The sequence below is a fragment of the Puma concolor genome, chromosome A3, assembly GCF_028749965.1.
Source record: "Puma concolor isolate L17-30 chromosome A3, mPumCon1.1.hap2, whole genome shotgun sequence".
NCBI classification, from domain to species: Eukaryota; Metazoa; Chordata; class Mammalia; order Carnivora; family Felidae; genus Puma; species Puma concolor.
The window spans coordinates 73304544-73329849 of NC_141669.1; the positions used below are offsets into that span (position 1 = coordinate 73304544).

At 34.7% G+C, this 25306-nt stretch overlaps 1 protein-coding gene across 1 annotated transcript in view; it reads right to left on the bottom strand.

The window, feature by feature from the left end:
• GTF2A1L (general transcription factor IIA subunit 1 like) overlaps positions 1–25306 on the bottom strand; it is a 42916-nt gene that overhangs the window by 2862 nt on the left and 14748 nt on the right. The window contains exons 6-8 of the mRNA XM_025932131.2: positions 23923–24509; positions 5261–5521; positions 4456–4545 (exon numbers count right to left, since the gene is read on the bottom strand). Coding sequence (XP_025787916.1) covers positions 4456–4545; positions 5261–5521; positions 23923–24509 — 938 coding nt within the window. The remainder of the gene's footprint in view (positions 1–4455; positions 4546–5260; positions 5522–23922; positions 24510–25306) is intronic.

Consider the following 25306-nt stretch of genomic DNA (forward strand, 5'->3'; position numbering starts at 1 on the left):
GCCACCTGGAAAAAAAATGTCAGAATCATATGTTACATTATACTCCAAGATAAATACCAAATCAAACAACTTATATTTTGAAAAAGAAACCAAAGAAATACTAGAAGAAAACATAAGTGAATCCATTTAAAATTTTAAGAAAGAACTTTGTATTATGACTCAAAATCAGAAGCCATAAAAATTAAGGTTGACAAATACAACATCTGTATCAAAGAAAGAAAAAGCACTGAAAGCAAACATCTGAGGAAAAGCATTTCTGCATATACCAAGAGCCAATCTTCCCCAAAACAATACAGAGCTATTAGAAATCAATAAATAGACCGATAATCCAATTGTTTTAAAAAAATAGATAAACGTTATGAACAAGCAGTTCACATAAAAGTAAATATGAATGGCCCTTAAAAACATGAGAAGTTAAAATTTTCACCAAGATATCATTTTTACTTTTTATAACAGCAAAGATCCAAATATTTTATTACACTCTATCGGCAAAGCTCTAAGAAAAGCAGCACTCTCAAATATTGTAATAGGAATATATACCGGAAGACAGTCTAGGAGAGCAATTTAGCAATATCTGACCAAATACACTTGCCCTTTGACCCAGTAATACCATTTCTGGGGATTTTTTTTTTTAAGATTTTATTTTTAAGTAATCTCCACACCTAATGTGGGACTTGAACTTACAACCCCAAGACTGAGTTGCATGCTTTACTGACTGAGCCTGCCAGGTACCCCACTGGGGATTTTTTTTAATAGATATAACTGCACACATAGGAGATGTATTATAGATGTGATCATTCAATAGCAAATGACTGAAAAAGAACTCAAATATTCATCAGTTGGGGATTGGTAAAATAAATTTTAATAATTCTGCAGTAGAATATTATATAATAGCTATAAAAATATTAGCACGAAGATCTCCAAGGTATATTGTTGATGTCTTAAAAGACAAGGTGTAGAGTAGAGTGTTGTCTAGGCTATCTTTCAGGTTTGTATTTGAATAAAAATACCCTGTAAATATATTAAGAAACTAGTGTATCTGGTTACTTTTTTTTTACGCTCAAAGAAGGGACAAGAAGCTATTGGTAGGCAGCGTAAGTAGTGAAGGAGTAAGAACCAGACTTCATGGTATACCTTTTATAGTGTTTTGATTAACATATGTGTATACAGTATCTATTCAGAAAACAAAGCATATATATTTAAAGAGAAACATACTGTGTTACATACGTAGCAATTACTCATTGTACCAGCATCTAATAGACAAGGACAACTATAAACTAAAGTTTGCTAAACTGTTACATGAAGATACAACATATTCAAATGGTTTTACAATGCACTATAGTGTCCTATTTATGGCATAGAACACTCTCATCTATAGTAAAAGGTTTCATTTCACCATTAATCTTCCCTATATATCATTATTACTTTAACCTTTATACTAATCTTGGTCATTCTGTAAGCCTCTGAAATAACATAACTGTATCCTTTAATTCTCACTCAGCATGGTGACCAATGACCTTCATTTAACCCTTTTTCATAGCACATCTTAATACTTTCAAAGCTTTCCCCAATTGTTAACTTATAAATTTCAAAGGTAAATTCCATATGGTAGTCAAAGCCAGATAAAATATACTAAAAACAAAAACAAAAACAGCACTTCCCAAAGTTTAATAAGCATGCAAATCACCTCAGGGTCTTGTTAAAATGCACATTCTGATCCAGTACCCTGGGATAAGACTCAAAATCCTGCATTTGGAACTCTCCCAGACAAAGTGATACTATTGGCCTTCAAAACATGCTGACTAGTAAAAGCTCTTAAAAGACTACTGAAAAGTCTTTCAATTTACTTGAGTTTGGTTATGTTAAATACTACTTGAACAAGAACTGGGAAGATACTCTTTCATAAAAATCCACTGTTGGCAGTGGTCCCTGCCATCCCACTTTGACCTTATAGATACATTTTCTCTGCTAGCTATCTTCTGACTTCATCAGTCCCTTTTAAGACCAATTCAAGGGCTCCCCAGTGCCATGGTTTAAAACATTTAGTACTGTTTTTAAAATAACTCTCAGTTAGGACTCTCAAACAACTAGATTTGTTAGCACTATACACCTAATATCACTCCTGTGTACCCCAAAAGTGGTTAAGAGGTAAAAGACAATGTGGGAGAAAACACTTTGAAAAGTACAAAGCACTATGCAATTAATTACAAGCTATTTCCCACAATGCAGTATAACAAAGGATACTATATCCATAACAGTCTAGAAAATTCTCTGTGACTCTATGGAATGCATACATAACTTAGTGCCTTAGTGTTTTCTTCATGGAAGGCAATACACTGCTTATAAGAAACAAAAATAAGTTTCAAACTAAGAAACGCTCTCTTTTATATTACCTATTTCTTCATATGCTTATGTTTACCAGCATCTAAATTGCCATTTTCTATCTATATGAAATGTTATAAAGGAGAAAACAATCTTATCTTTAAAGAAAAGGATTTATTTTTATAACAATTCAAAACACCATCCCCTATTTCTCTTGAGTATATTGGAATTGTTACTGAAAAAAAGGCAAAGATGTAAATATGCATTAGTCATCAGGGAAATGCGAATCAAAACCACAATGGGATACCACTTCACACCAACTAGGATGGCTAGAATCAAAGAGTCAGATAACAAGCATTAGTGAGAATGTGGAGGAATCTAAACCCTCATATACTGCTGGTGGGAATGGAAAATGGTAGAGCCACTTTGGAAAACAGTCTGGTAGCCCCTCAAACTATTACCACATAACCCAGAAATTTCCAAGAGAAATAAAAATATATGTTCACACAAAAACTTCTATGTGAATGTTTAAAGCAGCATTCTTCATAATAGCCAAAAATGGCAACAATCCAAATGTCCATCAACAGATGAGTGGATAAACAAAATGTGGTATATGTATTCAATGGACTAGTATTCAGCAATAAAAAAGAATGAAGAACTGTCACATGCTATGACATGGATGAATCTTGAAACACTGTATGGAGTAAAAGCAGCCAGTCACAAAAGACCACATATTATAGGATTCTTTTCATATGAAACTCCAGAATAGGGAAATCTAAAGAGACAGAAAGTAGATTAGTGATTTCTTAGGCCAGGGGTGGGGATCGGAGGAAACAGGGAAATATGGGGGTGAGAACTAAAGGGAATAGGGCTTCTTTCTGAGGTGATTAAATGTTCTAAAACTAACTATGTTAACAGCTGCACATATTCATGAATATACAAAACCACTAAACTGTACACTTTAAATATGTGAGTTGTACAGTATGTGCATTATATCTCAAAGCTGCTAAAAAAAAAAAGATGTAAATATGCATGAATTAAAGACAAAAGCTGGCCATTCTACTACATAATCACAGAGTATTTAAGAAGAAGAAAAAGCAGTATTATATTTTAGTTGCTAAAGTTGAATTTCTTCTAAATTAATTTCTATGTTTGAAAACTGACACACCTTCAACTCTCTTTGTTGATCATTTTCTAATGTCCAACTAATCATCAAGTCCCCTTGATTCTTCCATCACCATCTCTGACTCTTCTACGTTCTACACTGCCATCCTTAGCCTGGGCTCTCGTTACTTCATTTCTGCGCTATCCCTGTTCTTACCATTTGCCTCTGCTTAATAAGCAAATATGGCCAGTTTTAAACCCAATTATAATTTTTTCAGTAACATTCTCAGAATGCTAATGTCCACCAAATCGTTTCAATTTCTCCTACCAGGATTCTAGGTTTTCCCATCTGCTGTGAACTCTGTCCCCAACCCAGCCTCATTTCCTAATACATCCAAAAGAACACTTTATTCAAAGCAGAGCTGCCTCTTCACTGTCCCTTGTACATTCTACATGCATTCATTTCTTTTATCAAGCTGTTCTACTCAGAATGTCTACTCTCCACACTTATCTATATCTTACAAATCATTTAAGACCTATTTCAGAGTTCCATATCACCCATGAAGGATTTGTGGAGAACTCCAACTATGAACAATTTCTTACATTTCCTAGCTACTTTTTGGACTTACTGTCTGTGCCACATATCTTAGCATTTGATTTACCTGCCACTCATCTTAGCATCTGATTCATATGTCACATATTTTAGCATTTGATTTGCCTGTCACATATTTTAGCTTCTGATTTACCTACCATCTTATTGTACACCATTCTTTAATTACATATAGAAATATCCTGTTTCAATCAGAAACATCTTGTTTCAATAAGATAATTCTCAAGACAAGAACTATCACTTTTTTGCTATCTCTGAGACCACACAGCGCAGTGTTAGACACAAAATATATATAATTAATTAGCTTTTTCAAGATTAAGTGTGAACTGTAACTCATCATCTTATTTTCCATCATTTTACATAGCTTTCTACCATAAATGCAATTAATAAACCCAAAGTCTAAAAGGTGAATATGGTACCTTGTCATACTGGCAGACAATTACATTATCCGTGTCAAACAGGTCTGGCACATCCTGCTCACTAACATCATCTCCAGAATTTAAAGGGTCCTAAAGATGAAAGATGGTTACATTAAGGAATTTAATGATGCTCTGAATTTTTTAAAGACAGAGATACACATAGAAATAAAGGAACTTGGGGAGAGAATAGTATCATACTGAAAAAGTAAAATAGCCTGAGTTTGAATCCCAGCTTGGTCACCTAATAACTCTAAGACTGACCTTTGTCAATTTACTAAAACTCCTCATATCTCAGTTTTGTCATATGTTAAATGAGGTTGGTAATAAGGCCCATAGATAGGGTGGTGGGAATGTTAAATAACCTAAGATAGGTAAGACTTAAGTATGGTACCTGGCACATCCTTAAGGCCACCATAAATGACAGTACTACTTACATGCTTCCTAATTACCACATTACACAAAAATTTTACTTCATCTATCAGAATCAAAGCAGACATTGCATGCTTCTAACCTGGCGGCCTTCTGTACCTCTACTCCCATCTTTTAAACTCCCACTATCTCTAGTTAAGACCAACAAATAGAGTGGCCAATTCCCAAATACTTAATACTAGTTTGAATTAGAGTTTACAAGTTTAAATATTAGGGTGCAAATAAGTCTCATTTTAAAAGACTAAACACAGAGTTAACCTTAATTGTTATTCCTCTTGATTAAAGTATACTTTAATATACTTTATATTAAAGTGCAAAGCATATTAAAATACAAATGCTATAATTTTAAAAATTTCATCTCAAAAGTGATCCTCACCTCTTCTACAACGTCTATTTGAGGGTCTTCATTATCACTACTATTGGCAGTTGAATCTTCATTTGATATACTGTCAGCTTCTTCTTCAAGTACCTTCAGGTCTCTGGCCTCAACAATCCCCAGAAATTCGTTCTCATCGACATCTCTTGTACTTCCTATTTCATCATTGGAAGATGTATCACCGGTTCCATCTATTTGAATTATCTCATTAATATCATCATCAGTTACCTGATTGCTTAAATCCATCTGAGAATTAGACTCCTAGAAAGAGAATGAAATGTAATAAAGTTTTTCAAGTCAAAAAGTATGTAACACTGAATCACATGAAATATAAAATTATTTCACAAGTGATCTTAAAATAGATTTCTGTTCTATATTTCCTTCCTTTCCTATCTATGTTCTTGAATTTTGAATTCTAGAACAATCCCAGAATGTCTATGCAACATGGGAATAATTTTTTTTAATTTTTTTTAAGTTTATTTATTGATTTTGGGAGAGAAAGTGCAAGCAGGGGAGGGGCAGAGAGAAAGGGAGAATCCCAAGCTCACTAGTTTCAGGTAATAATTGCCAATTTTTATACATACCACCTTAACTTTACACAGTACTTATTAGGTTTTAACGATTTCATTTTATTTTAAACAATAATTTGGAGTAGAAAGGACAAGTAACATCATGCTCACTATATAAATTAAAAAGCATAAAGGATTGAACTAGCTGAAATAAGCTAAGCACAAAAGGACAAATACGAATCAAAATGGATAGAACTGAAAAGAAAAATGGACAAATCTAATTATAGAGAATTCAACATTCCTCTTTCCGTGATCAACAGAAAAGTAGACTTAAATTCAGTAAGGATGTAAAAGACCTGAAAAATACAATCAAACAATTTAACCTAATTGACATAGAATACTCCACCCCAAAATAGCAAAATACACACTTTTAAAGAGCACACAGAATGTTCACCAAGATGGACCATATTCTAGGTTCTAAAAAACAAACCCTGAAAAAACTAAGACACACAAAGTATTTTCTCTAAGCATAAAGGAGTTAAACCAGAAATCAGTAACAGAAAGATCTGGAAAAATCCCCTGATATTTAATAATTACATTTCTAAATACCCATGGATCAAAGAGTAAGGCATGAGAGAAAGCAGCACATAATTTTAACTGAATGCAAACAAAAACATAACATTTCATAACTTATGAAATGTAGCTAAAGCAATGCCTCGAGGGAAATTTACAGCATTACATGATCATATTAAAAAAGAATTAAGTTTCAATCAATGGCCTAAAATTCTACCCTAAGAAACTAAAAAGAGAAGACTGAATTAAGCTCTTGGCAAAAGAGAAAATAATAAAGATAAAAAGAGAAATAAATGAAATTGAGCACAGAAAAAAATTAAGTCAGACAAAGTTCATTCTTTAAAAAGATCAATAAAATTGATAACCCTCTAGCCAGACTGACAAAGAATAAAAAGGAGAGAGAGAGAAAAGAAACAAATAATACTAGGGATTAAAGGAGTGTTGCCATAGATTCTGAAGACATTAAAAGGATAAGGAAATTGTCTTCAGCCATTTGAGCTTCTATAACAAAATACCATAGACTAGGTAGCTTATAAACAATGGAGATTTTTTTTTTTTCTTCCAGTTCTAGAGGCTAGAAAGCCCAAGATCAAGGCATCAGCAGATTCAGTATCTGGTGAGAGCCCACTTCCTGGTTCACAGGCAGTGCCTACTCACTGTGTCCGCACATGGTAGAGAGACTACAGAATTCTGTGGAGTCTCTTTTATATGGCAACTAGTCCCATTCATAAGGGCTCCACTCCTAATTACCATCACCTTTCAGGGACACAAACATTCAGACTAATATAAGTCAGTTTACAAAAATTAATTGTATATCTATATAGTAGCAATAAATGAATAGAAATTGAAATTTTAAAACAGTACTAATTAAAACAGCAATAAAAAGAAACTCATCATATACAAGAGATCCTCAATAAGGTAACAAACAGATTTCTCAGCAGAAACTTTGAAGGCCAGAAGGCAGTAGGATGATATGTATTTAAAGGGCTAAAAGAAAAGACTGTCAACTGGGAATTCTATATCTGGCCAAACTGTCCTGCAAAAATCAGTGAAAAATTAAAGCATTCTAAGATAAAGGCTGAAGGAGTTTGTTACCATTGGACCTGCCTTACAAGAAATGCTAAAGGGAATCCTTTAAATTGAAATGAAAGGGAACTAGACAGTAACTCAAAGCCATACAAAAATATAAAATTTTCTGGTAAAGATAAATACATAGACAAATATAAAAACCAGTATTATAATTTTATTTATAATCCTACTTCTTATTCCCATATAAGATTTAAAAGATAAAAACGTATTTATAATTATAAATCTATATTAAGGGGAACACAATACATAAAGATATAATTTGGGATATCAATAACAAAGTGAGGGAGGGCAGAGCTAAAGAGGAACAGAGTTTTTTTATGGGATAAAAGTTGAGTTGGTATCAGTTCAAAATAGATTCTAATAACTTTAAGATGCCATAAATAATCCCCATGGTAACCACAAAGAAAATACCTATAGAGTACACACAAAAAGATATGAAAAGGGAATCAAAATTTGTCACTCCAAAATCAACTATATACAAAGGAAGACAGTAAGAAAGAAAATGTGGGGCAAAAAAGCTAAAAGACACACAGAAAACAAGTAGCAAAATGGCAAAAGCCCTTCACTATCAGTAATTACTTTAAAGGTAAATGGACCAAACACCCCAATCAAAAGACACAAATTGGCAGAATAGATACTTACTGTGTTGTCTATGAGACTCACTTTAGATCTAAGGATGCACATAGGTTGAAAGTAGAAGAATGGAAAAAGATACTCTATGTAAATATTAACCAAAAGAGAATTGGGATAGTTATGCTATTATCAGACAAAATAGACTTTAAGTGAAACACAATTAGAAAAAAAAAAAAAAAACAGCATACAATCAAAAAAATAATCAATTCACCAAGATGTAACAATTATATACATATCTGCACCAAATATCATAGCTCCTAAATGTATCTAACAAGCACTGACAGAATACAAGGGAAAAATAGATAGCTCTAAGATAATAGTAGGAGACTTCAATACCCCACTTTCAAAAATGAATAGAACCACCAGACAGAATACCAATAAGGAAATAAAGAACTTGAATATTATGGACATATAATATAGGCATAAGTATAGTTGGACCTAACAGACATATACACAACATGCCACCCAACAATAGCAGGATACACATTTTTCTCAACTGCACACAGAACATTCTCTAAGAAAGACCATATGTTAGGCCACAAAACAAATCTCAATATTTAAAAAGACTGAAATCATGCAAAGTATCTTTTCTGATCACAATGGAAAGAAGGAAAACCGGAAAATACAAGATGTGGAAATTAAACAAAAGTCAATGGTTCAAAAACAAGAAATAAACAAATAATCAATCTTGACCATATAGTTGTGGGTTCATTTCTGGGTTTTCTATTGTTTCATTCATCTGTGTGTCTGTTTTTGTAACAGTACCATACTGTCTTAATCACTACAGTTTTATAATATAGCTTGAAGTACAGAATTGTAATGCTTCCATCTTTGCTTTTATTTTTCAAGATTGCCTTGGCTATTCAGGGTCTTTTGTGGTTTCATACAAAGTTTAAGATTGTTCTGGCTCTGTGAAAAATGCTGGTGATATTTTGATAGGGATAGCTTTAAATGTCTAGATTGCTTTGGGTAGTATAGACATTTTAACAGTATTTGTTCTTCCAACCCATGAGCATGGAATATTTTTCCATTTCTTTGTGTCATCTTCAGTTTCTTGCATAAGTGTTTTACAGTTTTCAGAGTACAGATCTTTTACCTTTTTGGTTAAGTTTATTCCTAGGTATCCAATGGTTTTTGGTGCAATTGTAAATGAGATCAATTCCTTCATTTCTATCTGCTGCTTCATTATTGGTGTATAGAAATGCAACAGATTTCTGTATGTTGACTTTGTATCCACAACTTTACTGAATTCGTATATCAGTTCTCAATTTTTTGGTGGAACCTTTTGCATTTTCTATACAGACTATCATGTTATCTGCAAATAGTTAAAGCTTTACTTCTTCCTTGTGAATTTTGATTCCTTTTATTTCTTTTTTTTTTTTTTTTTTTGGCTGCTTGCCAAGACTAGGACTTCCAAAACTATGTTAAATAACCATGGTGAGAATAGACATCCTAGTCTTGTTTCTGACCAAGCTCTCAATTTTTCCCCCAATAAGGATATTAGCTGTGGGTTATTTCACATATGGCCTTTGTTATGGTGAGGTGTGTTCCCTCTATCCCTACTTAGTTGACAGTTTTTATCATGAACGGATGTTGTACTTTGTCAAATGCTTGCTCTGCACCTATTGAGAGAACCACAGGTTTCATATTCTTTCTTTTATTAATGTGGTGGTCAACTAATCTTCAACAAAGCAGGAAAGAATATACAATGGAAAAAAGTCTCTTAAACAAATGGTGTTGGGAAAACTGGACAGCAACATGCAAAAGAATGAAACAAACACTTTCTGACATTATACACAAAAATAAATTCAAAATGGATTAAATACCGAAGTGTGAGACAGGAAACCATCAAAATCCTAGAAGATATGCCATTTGCAACTACATGGATGTAACTGCAGGGTATTATGCTAAGTGAAATTAGTCAGTCAGAGAAGACAAATATCATATGACTTCACTCATACAAGGACTTCAAGAGACAAAACAGATGAATATAAGGGAAGGGAAACAAAAATAATATAAAAACAGGGAGGGGGGAACATAAGAGACTCATAAATATGAAGAACAAACTGAGGGTTACAGGAGGGGTTGTAGGACGAGGGATAGGCTAAATGGGTAAGGGGCACTAAGGAATCTACTCCTGAAATCGTTGTTGCACTATATGCTAACTAATTTGGATGTAAATTTAAAAATAAATAAATAAATTTTTTTTTTAAAAATCTAGAAGAGAACACATTGGCCAAGGCAAGTTCTTACTAGGTATGTCTCCTGAGGCAAGGGAAACAAAAGCAAAAATAAATTATTGGGACTTCATCAAAAGAAAATGATTCTGCACAGTGAAGGAAACAATCAACAAAACTAAAAGGCAACCTTTGGAACAGGAAAGGATATCTGCAAACGACATATCTGAAAAAGGGTTAATAGCTAAAATCTATAAAGAACTTATAAAACTCAACACCTAAAAAATAATCCAGTTAAAAAATGGGCAGAAGATACAGACATTTTTCCAAAGAAGACATCCAGATGGCTACCAGACACATGAAAAAATGCTCAACATCACTCAACATGAGGGAAATACAAATCAAAACTACAATGATGTATCACTCCATACCAGTCAGAATAGCTAAAATTAACAACACAGGAAACAAAAGGTATTGGCAAAGACAGAGAGAAAGGGGAACCCACTGTTGGTGGGATTGCAAACTGGTGCAGCCACTCTGGAAAACAATATAGAGATTCCTCAGAAAATTAAGAATGGACCTACCCTACAATCCAGCAATTGCATTACTAAGTATTTACCTAAAGGATACAAAAATGCTAATTTGCAGGTATACAAGCACCCTCGCATATATAGCAGCATTGTCAACAGCCAAATTATGGTAAAAGCCCACATGTCCATCCACTGATGAAGAAAGATGTGATATATATACATACAATGGATTATTCCTCAGCCATAAAAAAGAATGAAATCTTGCCATTTGCAACCATGTGGTTGGAGCTACACAGTATTATGCTAAGTGAAGTAAGTCAGTCAAAGAAAGACAAATACCATATGACTTCACTCATGTGGAATTTAAGAAGCAAAACTTTATGAACATAGTGAGGGTGCGGGGAAGAGAGGCAAACCAGAAAACACTCTTAACTGCAGAGAACACACCGAGCATTGCTGGAGAAGAGGTGGGTGAGGGGATGGGTTAAATGGTGAAGGGTATTAAGGAGTACACTTGTGGTGATGAGCACTGGGTGTTGTATGTAAGTGATAAATTACTTAAGTTCTACACATAAAACTAATATTATACTATATGTTAACTTGAATTTAAATAAAAACTTGAAAAAATACAAAACAAAAAATCAGTCTTTTAAGATATAAAATATCTTAAGACAAATAAAAATGAAAATGTAACATAGCAAAATTTATGGGATGCAGCAAAAGCAGTGCTAAGAGCAAAATTTATAGCTATGAATGTTCACACTAAAAAAGAAGAAAAGTCTCAAATTAACAACCTAAATCTCCACTGGAAGGAACTAGAAAAAGAAGAACAAAGCCCAAAACTACTTCAAGGAAGGAAAAAATAATAATTAAGGCAAAGATAAATAAAGAACAGAAAAACAATAGAGAAAATCAACAAAACTAAGAGTTGGTTCTTTAAAAACAATCAACAAAATTGATAAGCTTTTTGTTACACTGATGAAGAAAAAAATAAACCCAAATAACTAAAATCAGAAATGAACAAACTTTACTACTGATTTTACCAAAATAAAAACAATTATGAGATAATACTATAAAAATATTCATGGGAGACTATTATGAACTGTATACCAACAAATTGGATAACCAAGATGAAACAAATTCCCACAAACACACAATTTACCAAGAATGAATCATGAATAGAAAATCTGAATAGATCTATAAGAAGATAGAATTAGTAATCAAAAATCTCTCAACAAAGAAATTCCCAGAATGAGATGGCCCCACTGGAGAATTCTACCAAACGTTTAAAGAAGAATTAACACCAATCCTCAAAAATCCTAAACAAAATACTAACACAAACAGAATTCAACAGCACATTAAAAATACCATACACCATGACCAAGTGGGATTTACTCCTGTAATGCAGTGATGACTCAACATATGAAAAATCAATCAATGTAATAGAATATATTCACATAATGGGGATGGGGGAGGGGGACACACAATCACCTCAATTGATGCAGAAAAAGCATTTGACAAAATTCAACACTATTTTATGATTTAAAAAAACCACTAGGAATAGAAGGAAATTGCCTTAACATAATAAAGGCCATCTATGAGAAATCCTCAGCTAACAGCATACTCCATGGTGAAAAACTAAAAGCTTTTCCTTTAAGATCAGGATCAAAGCAAGGATGCCCATGCTTGCCACTTCCATTCAACAATGTACTATAAGTCCTAGCTAGGGCAATTAGGCAAGAAAAATAAATAAATAACAGGCATCCAAACTGGAAAGGAAAAAGTAATATTATCTGTTTGCAGATAATCTCATTTATGTACTACTTCATTTATGTACAAAACCCTAAAGATTCCAGACACATAAATATAATAGAACTAATGAATGCATTCAGCAAAGTCACAAAAGACAAAAATCAACACACAAAAATCAGCTGCATTTGTATACGCTAACAAATAAAAACCTGAAAAAGAAATGCAGAAAACAATTCCATTTACAATACCATCAAATAGAATAAAATACTTAGGAGTAAACATAACCAAGGAGTCAAAAGACTTGGTCACTGAAAACTACAAACATTCCTGGAAGAAATTAAAGAAGCCAGAAATAAATGGGAAGATATTCTGTGTTCATGTATTTAAAAGAGTTAATATTGCTAATACCACCCAAAGCCATCTACATATTCATTGCAAACCTTAACAAAATCCAGATAACATCTTTTGTACAAATAGAATATCCATATTAAAATTCCTATGGAATCTCAAGAGACCCTGAAAGAGAAGATATAAGTTGGAGGTCTAACACATCCTGATTTTAAAACTTACTCCAAAACTATAGTAGTCAAAATAGGGTGGTGTTGGCATAAAGAAAAACAACAAACTAATGGAATAGCATAAAGAGCCCAGAAACAAATTCTCACATATATGGTCAAATAATTTTTGACAACAGTGACAAGCCCATTCAAGAGGAAAAGGCATCTTTTCAACAAATGGTGCTGGGAACACATGCAAAGAAATGGAAGTTGGACCCTTACCTTACACTACGTACAAAAATTAACTCAAAATGGATTAAAGACTTAAACATAAGAACTAAAACTATCAAACTCTTTAAAAAAATCATAGAGGAAAATCTTCATGACATTGGACCTGGGAATCATATTCCTTAGATATGATACCAAAAGCACAGGTAAAAAAGGGGTGGGGCAGGGGGAAATACATAAAATAGACTTCAACAATATTTACCTTTGTGCATTAAAGAACATTATCAACAGAGTAAAAAGGCAACCCACAAAATGGAAGAAAATGTTGGCAAACCACATATATAAAGAGTTAATATACAGAATATATAAATAAACCCTACAACAACAAACAACTTGACTTAACAATGCACATAGGACTTGAATAGAATTTTCTCCAAAGAAAATATACAAATGGCCAAAAAGCACATTAAAAGATGTCCAATATCACTAATAATTAGAGGAACGCAAATCAAAACCACAATAAGATATCACCTCACACCCATTAGGATGGCAATAATCAAAGGGAAAAAAATGCTGGTGAAAAAATAGCGCTGGTGAGGATGTGGAGAAATGAACCCATTGTGCACTGCTGGTAGGAATGTAAAATGATACAGCTGCTATGGAAAATAGTATGGCAGTTCCTTAAATTGTTTTTAATAGAATTGCCATATGGATCCATCAATTCCACACTTGGCTATATGCCCCAAATAATTGAAAGCAGAGACTCAAAATATTTGTACACCCAAGTTTACATTAACATTAGTCAAAACTGCCAAAGGGTATAAGCAACCCAAGTGTCCATGGATAGATGAATGGATAAACAAAAAATATATAGATAGATAGATAGAGATATATAACAGAGGATTAAACCATAAAAAGGAAGGAAATTCTGACACGATTCAACATGGATAAACACTGAAGACATTATACTAAGTGACAAGGGAAACAAAAGGACAAATACTGTCTGATTCTACTCTTATGAGGTATCCAAAGTAGTCAAATTCAGAGATTGAAAATAGAATGGTGGCTGCCAGAGATGGGGTGAGAGAAGAATGGGGAGTTATTATTCAATAGGCATAGAGTTTCAATTTGGGAAAGCAAATATGTTCTGAAGATGGATGGTGATGATAGTTGCACAGCAATGTGAATGCACTTACTGCCACTCAAGTACACAGGTAAAAATGGTTAAAATGGTAAATTTTTACGAGGAAAAAAAAAATCAATGGTGATAATGAACTGTCAAGTAGGTAATAAAACAATGAGATACACAGGGCACCTGGGTGGCTCAGTCAGTTAAGCATCTGACTCTTGATTTCAGCTCAGGTCATGATCTCATGGTTTGTGACATCGAGCGCTGCTGACAGCATGGAGCCTACTTGGGAGTATCTCTCTCTCTCTCCCCCTCCCCTGTGCACTTGCACACATGCTCTCTCTCAAAATCAATTACATAAACTTCAAAATAAATAAAATAAAATACAAAACAGAGTGGTACAGAGTGCTGGTAACAGGAAAACTGGCACAACCTCTGGCAATATACATAAAAAACCATGGAATTTTCAGTTTGTCAATAACACTACCTTTAAAAACATATTTTTAAAAGCAATGCAAATAAAGCATAAAATATGAATAAAGTTGTCCTTGATAGTGTCTTTTAGTACTATTTATAATTGCACTTAAAACCATAAAATACTTAAATAAAAAATAATACATATGATACACACATGTTGAGAATTACAAGACATTAATGACAAAAGTCAAGACCTAAATAAATAGAAAATGTGTCGTATCTATGAACTGGAAGACTCGCTGTGGTGATGTCAATTCCTCCCTTGATCCAACACAAATCACAACACAAATCAAAGTCCTAACAGTTTTTTTAATTGACAAGCTCATTCACACATTTATATGTAAAAGAATTAGAATAACCAGACAACTTTGAAAAAGAACAAAGAGACTTGTACTCTCTGACATCCAGACACACTATAAAGCTATGATAGTTAAGACAGTGTGGTATGAGTGAAAAAGACACATGAATTCATGAAACCAAGTCCAGAAATAAACCAACACATATGGTTACTGCTTCTCATTAAAGGTGAAATGCTTTAGACACTCAGTGAGCTTCAGACAGTGATGCTAAAACAATATTCATATGCGAAAGACAAAAGAACCTAACCTTGTACTATATACAAAAATTAACCCAACATGGATCACAGTCCTAAATGTAAAACCTATAAAATTTTTTAAACATGTGAGATCCTTGCAATCTTTGGTTAGGTAAGATACATAAGCAGAAATTAAAAGGAAAAAATAAGCATACTTCATCAAAATCACAAACTTTTCCTTTCCAGAAAACAGGATAGAATAGCAAAGATGTGAAATAACTACAAATCCTATAAATTGCTAGGAGAAATGCAAAATTCTACCATACATTGCTAGTGAAAATATAATGGCTTTGAAAACGAGTTGTGGCAGTTTCTTACAAGCATATATGTATCATTATTACCTAGAAATCCCATTCCTAGGTATTTACACAAAAGAAAAGAAAATCTACATCCACACCCAAAAAAAAAAAAAACAAAAAAACAAAAAAAAAAAAACCCTGCACATAAATGTTTTGACAAGCTTTATTCACAAAAGCCCAAAACTGGAAAGAATCCACATGTCCAAATGGTGAAGGACTAAACAAACTGTGGTACAACTGATATATAAACAACATAGATGAATCACAAATGTATTATACTGAAGTTATATGTTGTTGGATTCCATTTGCTTGACATTCTGGAAAACGCAAGCCTATACCAAAAAAAAAAAGCAGATCAGTGAGTGGCTGAGAGGGACTGGAGGTAGGGAAGATACGGACTATGAACGGGCATGAGGAACCTCTTTAGGGTGATGGAAATGTTCTGTATCTCAGCTTGGTACTGGTTATGTAACTTCCCAGGTTTGTTCAAAATTCATAGCGTACACTATAAACTGTGTACCTAAAACGTGTGAATTTTATTGTATGTTAATTCCACCTCAAAAAATCTGATTTTTTTAAGTAAATTATGATTAGGACTAGGCCCAAACCACATAGTGGAATTGGCTCTTTTGTTTTAATAGTGACAAGTACTGGGAACCTCAAACCACAACATCTTTCTGTTGCAATCAGAGCTCCCAGAGTACTTTTCATGAATATTAAGGCTTATTGAGAAATATTAAAGATTCCAGGACTCTTCTGATTGAATTAATGTAGCATCATGAAACTTTACTTAAGTCAGTAAGGTCCTCTTTACTTTGGGAGAGGAGTAAGATTACAAATCCAAATTTAATATCAGTAACTGCAAAAGGGTTTTGTCATTCTCAACTTCTTCACAGAAGCACTTCCACCAAGCAAAGTTCGTGTGCTTATCTGACTCTAATCTCCTAAGGTGGTGATTTGACCAAACAGCCAGCAGTTTCGTAGCAACATCCAAAACTGATACTGCAGGATCATGAATAGAAAGATGTAAGCCTTTCATATAGCCAAACATCCACCACACAGATCATCAATGGACTTCTCCCTGTCAAACTGTTACGAGGGGGTTTTCATTCTCTCTCAAAAATAATCAAGGTCTCTCCTGGGATCACTTAACAATTTCAAGCACTGTCCTTTGAAAAGCCAGAAAAATTCTGTGTGAAGAACTTAACATTTTGCCCACATTTTTTGACAAAGGTCTTGGAAAAGGCAATAATTCAATACTTTCGCTCTAATGTATTTGAGTTTCATGGCAGCCTATGAGACTTCTCTTAGAATTATTGGCTGTGTCTTAGCATTAATGTATGCCATGTGCTGAAATAGATAGCAGTGCTCTCTTTACTGAAGCAGCAAAACCATTTGTTGCCAACCACCTCAGAAGCTCCATCAGTTTAGACAGTACCAAACTGTGCTAAGAAAAATATTATAATAATAATGTTTCATAAGATAGCAACTCTTTTGATGGTGCCAATGTGCAAATGATGATTAAAATCAAATGCTAGCTGCCCTGAGAAGCATTCATATTTTTATCCTGTTGAATGTTAAAGGCAAATTACTGCTGATTCTTCTATGAATTCCAGCTGAATGAGAAGAAGTGTCAACCATTCTAGTTCACATGACGTCATCTGACAGAGGCACAGCTTCCATTTTCTTTCTCTCTATAAAACAAACCAGCTCAATAATTTCTAAGATTCTCAGTTTCACCAAGGTCTCTTCAATTGTATATGGCTTCTGTGCCTGGGTAGTACACAATAAACAAATGCATGAGATGCTTCAAGATCAAGTTCTGTTTGCCCAATCCTGCTTCCAACACTTTCAAGTTTTCTTCTAAAGAACAGTATTTTTCCAATGGCTAGTAAGGACTGATAGAACTTCATACCTATTGAGATGATAAATATAGAACAAGAGAAACCTAAGATCCAACACACTTTCTTTTCACATTTTCAAACTAAACTCTGTGAAATTGAATTGCCTATAATCATAATGGCAGGGCACATCCTCTTTAATTCTTAACAGAAATTTAATCCAGGTATTTACCATAATGTGGTGGCAATAATGATTATGTATTACCTGACCATGTACAGTGACAGCCCATGCCACTCCACTCTTACTTGGCATGAAATATACCTTAACATCTTTTGACAAATACACAAAATTATTTTGTTAAACTGGTTTTTCTATAAAGAAAAATATCACATATCTTGTTGAAAAATCTTTGATTTAGAGATATTAATTTAGGAGTGACACATAGTGACTCAAAAAATATTTGCTCAGTTAACTGAATTCTGAATTCAAATAACGATGACTTTTTACCTTTCAGAGGAGTATCAGAATGGATTTGAAAGAAAAAATAAAGCTCTTAAAGTTATATATTCTTTTAACTCCCTCACTCCATCCATTTTTCATTCATATGTTGACTGTGAGCTAAATCAGTGGTTCTTAATCTTAACTACATTATTACAAACACCTCAGAAAGCTCTTTAACACTAATGAGCGGACTCCATTCCAGTACAAATTATATCCAAATCCCTTGAGGTAGGCCTGAACATTATTTTTTTAATGCTCTAGTGATTCTAATATTTAGCCAGGGTTGAAAACTACTAAGCCAAATCAAGTAATCATAGATCTTTCTCTTCAAAAGCTTAATTCTAGGGGTGCCTGGCTGGCTCAGCTGGTAGAGCATGCAACTCTTCATCTCAGAATCGTGAGTTCAAGCCTCACATTGGGCACAGAGCTTATTTTAAAAAATAGGGGCGCCTGGGTGGCCCAGTCGGTTGGGCGTCCGACTTCAGCCAGGTCACGATCTCGCGGTCTGTGAGTTCGAGCCCCGCATCAGGCTCTGGGCTGATGGCTCGGAGCCTGGAGCCTGTTTCCGATTCTGTGTCTCCCTCTCTCTCTGCCCCTCCCCCGTTCATGCTCTGTCTCTCTCTGTCCCAAAAATAAGTAAAAACGTTGAAAAACAAATTTAAAAAATAAATAAATAAATAAATAAATAAATAAATAAATAAATAAAATGGATGGAACTGGAGGGTATTATGCTAAGTGAAACAAGTCAGTCAGAGAAAGACAGATATCTTATGTTTTCAATCATATGTGGAATTTGAGAAACTTAACAGAGGACCATGAGGGAAGGGAGGGAGAAAAATAGTTACAAACAGGGAGGCAAACAATAAAAGACTCTTAAATACAGAGAACTGAGGGTTGATAGGGGTGAGGGACAGGGGGGCAGGGACAATGGGTGATGGGAACTGAGGAGGGTACTTGTTGGGATGAGCACTGGGTGTTGTACGTAAGTGATGAATCGCGGGAATCTATTCCCAAAGAGCACACTGTATATACACTGTATGTTAGCTAACTTGACAATAAATTAGAAAGAAGGAAGGAAGGAAGGAAGGAAGGAAGGAAGGAAGGAAGGAAGGAAGGAAGGAAGGAAGGAAAGAGAGAGAAAGAGAGAAAGAAAGAAAGAAAAAAGAAAGAAAACAAACTGAAGAATACATACTCTACAAGGCATCAAAATGTGAAAGGCTATAGTTGCAAAAAATAAACATATGTGCATTTTTATCTTTAAAAATAAATAAAACAAAAAAAATAAAAGCTTATATTCTAGTATACATGAATGTGTATATATTCTTAGGTGTTATGTATACAGAGATTAATAAAATGTACCTCTCAGTACAAACAGGACACTTTAAAGTATCTTTTAACTACATTATGACACACACATGCTTAAGGTGCAGTGAGAACACAGAAGAGATATAACCAATCCAAAAATGAAGGGGGAGGGAGTAGGTCTAGAGGCACTGAAGTAAAATTTCTGAAGTATTAAGTGGATAAGCAGTCATTAACCAGAGAGAAGGATGGGGAAAGAGGGGGATTCGGGCACTCGGCAGAGGGGATAACAAAAGCAAGAGAGAGAGGTAGGCTACAAGGTTAGCAGAGAATTACAGTTTGGTGTTCCTACCAAAGTAGTAGCCATGAAATGAAGGAAAAGTAACTAAGAAACTCTGGCAGAGAGAGAACATGGAAGTCCCTGCATACCACATTAAGGAGCTTGAACTTTACCTTGTAGGCGATAAGCCATCAGTGACATGTATAGCAGGCTGCATTCTGGGCAAAGCTCTGGCAGCCATAAGAAGCTATAAGATAATAGCTAACATGCTCTGAACACAACCATGTGCTAGGTAGTGTGCTGCTGAACACTTCCCCCTGATCATCTTCTGCAATCCTCCCACAGTGACTCCATGGTAGACACCACTACCTTTATTATAAGTGAGGAAACAATAGCTTGCCAAGTCACATAGTTATTAAGGGAAACAGAAGGGATCAACAATTTGGACCCCTGAAGCCTAGGCCTTTAACCTCTAAAATGGATCGACTGGGAAGACTAGAGTGAAAAAAAAGCAAAGACTGTAGACTAAAAATTTAGTTAGGAGACTATTACATTATCTCAAATGAGAGACAATTAGGACAACAGCAAGAGATGGAGAAGAGGGAAAAGATTCCAGAAATATTTAGTATTAAAGTTATAAATAAATAAGTTATCAAAATGACATGATTCAGTCTTAAAAAGGAATGAAATTTTGACACATGCTATGACATGGATAAACCTTGAAAATCTTCTGCTAAGTAAAATAAGCCAATCACAAAAGGGTAAATATTTTATGATTCCAGTTATGAGGTGTCAAATTCATAAAGATTGATAGTAGAATGGAAGTTATCAGGGGGTAAATGGAGGGGTTAATGGGAAGCTACTGTATAATGGGTACAGAGATTTGGTGTCAGACAATGAAAAAGTTCTAGAGATGGACAGTAGTGATGGTTGCTCAACAATGAATGTACTTAATGCCACTAAACTGTATACCTAAAAATGGTTAAAATGGTAAACTGTATGTTGTATATATTTTGCAGCAATTTAAAAGAAAATTTTTAAAAAGCACATGATATAAAGAGAATAGGGGGAAACAAAGAGCGCAAAGGTCATTGTAATCCTTAGCGTGGGAGACCAGCTAGGCAGTGGTACTATGCAGTGTCTCTGATGAGGGACAATGAATAACACTCCGGTAGCACTGTCTAGAAGGCAAAGAGACATGAGAATGAAGCTCAAGGGAGTAACAGGGTTAGAATCACAGTCATCAACAAATAGGTGGTAGTTAAAACCATAATAATCCATGAGATTGCCCAAGGAAAACATGAAGTAGGTAAGAGGAGAAATGGTCTGAGGACAGAACCTTAGGAAACAGGAGGAAGACATAAAGAGGATCTCACCAGGAAGGTAAGAGGATGCAGTCAGACAGGTAAATAAATAAAAGATAAGGCAGCAGAAGTAACGATATTTGGAAGTGGTACCATAAGCATGATGCTAAGGCAGGTAAGACATAAAAAAGAATTAAAGAAGATACATTACCCTACCATTTCTCCTTCTGCTCCTACTTTTTGAAGTTCCCAAAAAGACCTCATTTTCTAGTTCTCTATGGCATTCTGAGATTATAAAACTAAATTCCCACACTGAAGAATAACCTAACATAGTAATACACACTTTAAAATAGGAGCACATCGAAAATTGTGAGGAATATATTTTATACAACAGTAAGAATGTAAACCTATAAACCTACATGGAAACTTTACATCTTTGGTAGTCTACACAGGACAAGTAAATATGTGTACTTAGTTGTACATGTGTAACTTGCTTTAAGCAATAAGAATTTCTGAAAAGCTACTTAAAAAAAGAAAATCTATGTATAATTCTGAAAATTTTATCAGCATTAACTTTACCAGATTACTAATAACTATTTTTAAAGGTCCCTTACTAAGTATTAATAAAAAAAAACACCTTATAAAATAAATACTTTTGACTATCTGGATTTTTGTGTTTTAATATAGCTCTCTTTTAAAACTAACCAAAGAGTTAATACGGAAAGTTACCCAATTTATCACATGCCCATAAACCACAACAGCACTAATCTAAAGCTTACTGTGGTGCCAGGAGCTATTAAAAACTATACAAATCATCTCTGATAGTTCTAAAAATTATGAGACTGGTTTCCTGCCTACTTTACGGACTGTAACAATTTCAGAGACTTACATTACATAGCTTGTTTGTAAATGGTGACTCTGGAATTTGAACCTATTGTGGCTTCCAACTTAAGCTCTCGACCACTATCCCCTAAACAATTCTTGATAATTTCCCTTAACTAATCTATTTCCCCATATCAGAAGTACAAGGTGACATCTAATACGTAACAGTAGAGTATGTCCTTGAATCATCACACCAAATATCTGCAAAGTTCATACAGAGTTCAGGCAAAAAGTGCCTCCAAAAGTTTTAAGTGATAAAAACAAACACTTATTTTAAATACACAGTTATTTTTTTTCCTCAAAAACAAATGTTTCATAATTATGAGGTTAGCCTACACTTCTTAAATTTTATAAATAATGTGGAAATAGAATGAAAAAAATACTGAAAACAACATTTTAATCTTTATACTCTAAACCCAAACTCAACTTGCTAAAAGAGACTTGCTAACAGCTTTTGAACAGGCTTCATCAAACATCTGAAACATTCTCAAACAGGTCAGTTTCTGATAGTCCCTGTGTTCATCCACTGCCCTTCACTGCACCCTTTATCCTTCCCTTCTACCTAGGAAAATGTTTTATTTTTATTTTTTAACGTTTATTTATTTTTGAGACAGAGAGAGACAGAGCATGTACGGGGGAGGGTGAGAGAGAGGGAGACACAGAATCTGAAACAGGCTCCAGGCTCTGAGCTGTCAGCACAGAGCCCGACGCGGGGCTCGAACTCATGGACCGCGAAATCATGACCTGAGCTGAAGTCGGCTGCTTAACCAACTGAGCCACCCAGGCGCCCCTAGGAAAATGTTAAAGTAGCACTTAACTATGCATTGCTACAGATCTGTACAGCAGTTCTAGAGACCACTGAACTATTAGCTAGAGACACAAACATTTAATTAGTTGTCATAGGTCACTAAACTGTATAAACAGAGTCAGCTTTATTACCTATTTTACATTTGTAAAAAGAAAGTAAGATTTTTAATTTTTAAGATTTTTGAGAGAGAGAGACAGAGAGACAGAGCATGAGTGGGGGAGGAACAAAGAGAGAGGGAGATACAGAATACAAAGCAGGCTCCAGGCTCTGAGCTGTCAGCACAGAGCCTGACATGGGGCTTGAACCCATGATCTGTGACTTCATGACCTGAGCCAAAGTCAGACGGTCAACCAACTGAGCCACCCAGGTGCCCAGGCAAGATTTTTTTTTAATTTTGCCATCCAAAATTCTCCATGAATTGGTCTTCCTTCACTATGAATTCCTTGGAAATTAATAATTCAAACCTATTTTTCACATGCAAAGTTAATTAGAAGCTATTTTTTAGTAGTCTGAATTTCCAAAGATATTAACTGGTATTTCAGCAAGCAGAGAGAAATAAAATATTAGCAAGATAAGGGAAAATTTTCATATGGGAGTTGCAGAAAATTTTGTAGAGCAATTGAAAAAAATACTTTGGCTCTCTTATGTATTAAGTACTACAATGAATTACCTCAAAATATTCATTTAATTACTAGGATGAATTTCTGGGTCTTTTAAATTTATATGCAAACAAACATTCTCACAATGTAAGGAAGAGGTAAAATGGATTACTTTAAAACAAATACACTTTCCTTTAAAGAATATTCTAGGGGCACCTGGGTGGCTCAGTCAGTTAAGCATCTGACTTAGGCTCAGGTCATGATCTCATAGTTTTTGAGTTTGAGCCCTGCATCAGGCACTGTGCTGAAAGCTCAGAGCCTGGAGCCTGCTTCGGATTCTGTGTCTCCCTCTCACTCTGCCCCTCCCCCGCTTGCACTCTGTCTCTGTCTCTCAAAAATAAGTAAACGTTAAAAAAAAAAAAAATTAAAAAAATAAAGAATATTCTAGTTCATTAACTGACATTCAAAGTGTGAAATGCTGGGCATGAATACTTTCAAGAACTGATAGCTATATTAAAAAGAATAATAAACAACCTTCTAGAGGAAAAAACAAGACACATGTACTTGTGAGTACCTTACAGCTTAAAAATACTCAGGATGTCAAATCACCAGCCACTGTCTATCCCCTAATACCATTACACTGAACATAGAACTACCTTTTCTGAGACAGGCAGGCTGCTGGGCTCCTCTGTATTTCTTGGCTGCTTTAAAGAATCACATCCAAACATCCTATTTTTAAGAACATGAAGCTGAGTATCAGTCATGTGCTGGTGCTGGGCGCCTGGTCGGCCCGTGGAGAGGGGCCCACCATTCAGATTTTGAGTCACGCTGGCTGAAACACGGAGCACTGGCTCCACAGGAGAACCTGTCTGAGAGACCTGTGGAGGAAACATAACACCTGGAACACTGATATACTGAGAGCTTTCCAGCTGACTCAACAGAGCTTCAGACATGATTTCACGCTCATTTCCAGAAGGTACAAGTATATCACTGGTGGCATTTTCAAAATGTTTCCTATGCACTACCCCAGAATGAAGAATTGGAGGTTGCTGGGGCACAGTTTCTAGTCTCTGAGATTTTTCAGTAGTTGCTTGGAGAGAACATGGGTTCAATCGTGGAACACAGGTCTGTATCATGGAAGGCTGTCCCAGCTGCTGAAATACTTGCTGAACTGGATGAAGAATACTTGCTCTTCCAGAAGTCTGTGTCACCATAATTGGTACACTGACTTTATAAAGGTGACCTTAAAAGGGAGAAAACAAAACCATAAGTAGGATAGAAACCTAATTTCGTTGAAAGAAAGAAAGAAAGAAAGAAAAAAAAATAGGAACCCTGGCAGCCCTTTCTGCCCTTGAGTCCTGTCCCTGTGCTTTAACAGAACTTTTTTACAATGAAAAAAATAAATAAAAATAAAAATTTTAAAAACTTAAAAGAAACCCTCAGGCATAACAGACTGTCAGGCAATACATCAATATGTTAATAATGGTTATCTCTAGGAGTTTTTAGTTTATTCTTCAGATTTTCTGTATTTTCTACAATAAATATCCATTACTCTATCGTTAAAAATTAAAGAGGTCTCACTTTAACTCTAGTCTTTTCTCACTATTACTCATATGGCATATTTTGCAATACATACAGGCCACCAGTATTTACTCCACAGAAGTATTGCATTGTTTGATAAATTACAATGTTACCAACCCAAATTGGGATTTTAACAAACATAATCATGGAGAATGTATTTCAGATATTTAAGATATACCATGTAATGACTCTAAGACAAGGCTATCCAAAAGGAGTTTAATAATTTCAAACTCCCCCCCGCCCCCCACATTTTCACCTTTTTTTCCTCTTTAAAATAACACTAAAAAAGGGGTGTCTGGGTTAAGCATCTGACTTCAGCTCAGGACACAATCTCGTGGTTTGTGAGTTAGAGACCTGCATCAGGCTCTGTACTGACAGCTCAGAACCTGGAGCCTGCTTCAGATTTGGTGTCCTCCTCTCTTTCTGCTCCTCCCCGCCTTGGGTTCTGCCTCTGTCGGT